Source organism: Ictidomys tridecemlineatus, chromosome 4 (genome assembly GCF_052094955.1).
Source record: "Ictidomys tridecemlineatus isolate mIctTri1 chromosome 4, mIctTri1.hap1, whole genome shotgun sequence".
NCBI lineage: Eukaryota > Metazoa > Chordata > Mammalia > Rodentia > Sciuridae > Ictidomys > Ictidomys tridecemlineatus.
In genome coordinates this window covers 106,565,298-106,569,314 of record NC_135480.1, presented here as the reverse complement: position 1 = coordinate 106,569,314, position 4,017 = coordinate 106,565,298, and the positions used below count along the sequence as shown (strand labels likewise).

At 38.0% G+C, this 4,017-nt stretch overlaps 1 protein-coding gene across 1 annotated transcript; it reads right to left on the bottom strand.

The window, feature by feature from the left end:
• Positions 1–1,758: 1,758 nt before the first annotated feature.
• Positions 1,759–2,703, bottom strand: Or8d4 (olfactory receptor family 8 subfamily D member 4). The gene has a single exon (XM_005328403.2). It carries the CDS (start codon positions 2,692–2,694, stop codon positions 1,759–1,761), a length of 936 nt encoding a protein of 311 aa, XP_005328460.1. The 5' UTR covers positions 2,695–2,703.
• Between the last annotated feature and the right edge of the window lie 1,314 nt (positions 2,704–4,017).

Genomic DNA, 4,017 nt, shown 5'->3' with positions numbered 1-4,017 from the left:
GCATTTATTCTGGGCCATTTAGAATGTTTTTCTTGGTTCCCATTCTCATTTTGGCTCACATGAAATTTTTCTTCTTATAATCAGCATACCTCAACTTATTTTTAGGTTGACAAGTTCATTCTTGAAGACCATAAACTTCTTAATTATGCTTAAGTCAAAATATACCATTCAGAGGAATCAAAGACACATAGTTTACAGCATGTAGAGACAGCAGAAACTCGAGTGAACAGAATGCAGTGAAATACAGTACTCACTCATCAAGAAAAAAACACATTATTTTTATGAGACTAGAAATATCATTTTCTTATCTACATATGCTTAGTTGTGTCTCTGGATCACCAGATGCCAAATATGCTCGATGAAATCATATTAGCTTGATTCGTTGCTGAATCTTCAGTATAGAATTCTACTTCCATATAGCAACATTGACTTTTAATAGCCCTTTAAAATAAATGAACAACAAAAATTCTTCCACATTTACTATAAAATGTTTGCGATGATTTCCATCACGGTGTTCAGTATTTTCCATACAAATTTCTATACGAAAAAATGTCTTTTTGCACTTTGGTGTGGTTTATCTCCTCATATGATTATATAGTATACCATGGTTTTTTCCCTTTTTGGCCCGGATTCAGAAAACTAAGGAATCAAATTGATGTTCAATTCCAACAATGGTATTAAACTTTACATTTAAAATATATGCTACTTCTCACTTTCATACTTACTTTTTTTCATCTTATTCATCTTATGTGTGCACATATTTAGCAATCTGAATATACAGATAATCTCAGCTCAGATTACATTCATAATTTTTTTCACCACTCAACCCTGTGATAGTACACATTGAGATTGGTCCTGATGGCAGAGTAAGCAGATGTCAAGTTTGCTACTCATGAAAATGCTGTGGCAGCTATATCAAAAGACAAAGCAAATATGCAACAACACAGGTATGTAGAACTCTTCTTGAATTCTACAGTGGGTGCAGGCAGTGGTGCTTATGGTAGTCAAATGATGGGATGCGTTGGCTTGTCAAACCAGTCCAGTTTTGGTGGCCCAGCTAGCCAGCAACTGAGTGGTGGGTATGGAGGGGGCTATGGCGGCCAGAGCTGCATGAATGGATACAACCATATCCACAGTTTTACAGGAAAACCCCAGTGATTTCAATCAAACATTGCATAGGTAGCCAATGAGCAATAAATAGTAGCTACTACAGCAGTGGAAGCCATAAATCTATGAGTAAGAACGAAATGGAAAGGATTTCTACCATGTCCAGTATGAGTGGTGGACAAGGAACATAATCAATTCTGGTCCCACTGACTCTTGGTCAACTTTTTTTAAAGAAAAAACAAAACTTCAGTTTATCAATTTTTGCAATCCAAGTTTGTGACTTATGCTTACTTTATAAGTGGGAATTAGGATTATTTGAAAGACAAGTTTCAGTATTTTTTAACAGCAGTCATTCAAGATGTAACGGCAGGGTTGAGTAAACTATAACTGTTAAACAATTTTCAGCTTTTCTCACGTTAGTTATATTGAAGGATGTACCTATACAGTAAGCACATTTAGGTTAAAGCAGTTGAATTATGTTAAATGTTGTTCTTATACCACTTTATATTGAACACTGTTTGGATGCATGTTTTAAAGCATACTTTTTTGTAAAACTCAATATAGGAGCTGTGTCTACAATTAAAAGTGAAACATTTGGGGGAAAAACATGCTTACGAACACACACATATATCTTAATAAAGAGCATATTCATTATGAAGATATTTTCTTTCTTAAAAGTTTCGTTAGTGCGGCTTTCACTTCCTTGTTCCTCAGACTATATATCAGGGGGTTCAACATGGGAATCACTGTGGTGTAAAATACTGAGGACACTTTCTCCTGTATGAATGAACTGCTGGAAGCAGGTTTGAGATACATAGACATGAGAGACCCATAAAATATAAGAACGGCAGTCAGGTGGGAGCTGCAGGTGCTAAAGGCTTTGGACCTGCCCTCTTTAGAGTGGATGCGGAGGATGCTGGTGAGAATAAAAGCATATGAAATGACGATTGTCACACTTGTGGCTACCATGTTAAATCCACCAATGATAAAAATTAAAAGCTCATCAATATAAGTGCTAGAACAGGAGAGTTTAATAAGAGGAACGATGTCACAGAAATAATGTCGAATAATGTTTGATCCACAGAAAGACAACCTTAATATACAACCTCCATGAATCACAGCATCAGTGAAGCCTACTGAGAAGACAGCAGCCACAAGCAGAGAACAGACCCGAGGGGACATGATGACATTGTAGAGCAGCGGGTCGCAGATGGCCACATAGCGATCATAGGCCATGGCTGCCAACATGTAGCACTCAGAAATGACAAAAATGCAGAAAAAAAACAGTTGAGTCATGCATCCAGAATAGGAGATGGATTTATCCCTGTGTAAAAACCCTGCCAGCATTTTGGGGATAGTGACAGAAGAATAGCAGAAATCTAAAAAAGACAAACGACTGAGAAAATAGTACATGGGAGTGTGAAGTTGAGAATTCAACCTAATTATCATGATCATGCCAAGATTTCCTACCGTGGTAACTATATAAATCCCTAAAAAGAGGCAGAAAAGGGGCAGCTGAAGCTCTGGTTGTTCAGTCAATCCTAAAAGAAGAAACTCAGTCACCACGGAATGGTTTCTTATACCCATTCTCCTTGGAGGAATCTGTGGAGAAGAGAGGGCAAAAATCAAATTATACAGGCAGAATCCCAGCTTTTTTCCAGTTTGCCAGAGCTAAGGTATTTCTAGCTATGAAAACACTGACTTTGTGTTAGATAAAATGAAATCAGAAAGCATCTACCTACCACAGATTTTATGAACCATCAATACACATTCCCGAGTCTTGAGTACTTTTAGCAAAGGGCAAAAATTTTCACCCCAGGGTTAGAGACAAGAATGACACTAAAGATTGTGGTGACATTTTCTAAAGCACATCAGCAATAGAGGTACATTAAGAAGAACGGGAACAACATTTTTGCCAACGACAAATTTGACAAGGACAGAAACTGTTTCCAAGATTTCTATATGGAACTTATCTATTGCTAAGATCAATTATTATTTTCTATACCACGGCCTCCAGTGTTGGTCAGCAGAATATTAATTCGAGGAAGATGTTAATGGGTACTACATGAAATGAATCATAAATTCAAATATTCTGAGTTAATACAGAGTTGAATAGGATTTTGTAAGTGAAGGATGGCTCAGGCCTCCTGAAGGATTACTATGTAACATATATTTCCCAAACTTATTTAATGACAGAGCATCTGTACCCTTCTTTTTAAAACATATCACAGCACTACTGTGACTTGGCATGTTGTAGGAAGCCGTGTTTTCATTTGTTTGTTCTATTTGTAATCTAACTGTAAATGGATTTCCAGGCAGGAAGTTTACTCCTCTTAGATTTCAATAAAGATGGATGATGGTAGAAGACTGACCTACCAAAACTGTTTCTGCCTTTTGAACTTCCAGTCACCATCTGGGCTAAGCCTCCCTTTCTCACCAAGGCCACCCAGGACAACATAATGCTCAGAGCCCACCTGGAGGCTTCCACATAGCACTTCCTGTCTCTACCTCTTCCTGTTTTCAGGAAGGGGACAGATGGCACTATCTTGGAGTTGCCTGCTCTGAGTTCAAGTATGGCCTTGTCTCTGAAAAATCAGACCGCTTTTTTTTTTTAGTGATGGGCTGCTCACAGAGCAGTCTTATGTTTGCCCAAAGGTTATGAGCCTTTCTCATATATCTGAGCCAGAAGTTTTTTAACTTGCCCAGCCTAGGATTTTCCGTTTTCCCTGGCTCTTCAAGAAGATGTTGTTATTGGGACATGAGGGGCACACCTATAATCCTAGTGACTCAGGAGGCTAAAGTAGAAGAATCACAAGTTTGAGGCCAGCCTCAACAATTTAGCGTAGCCCTTAGCAACTTAGAAAGACCCTATCTCAAAATAAAAAATAAAAGGGCTGAGGGTGTGGCTCA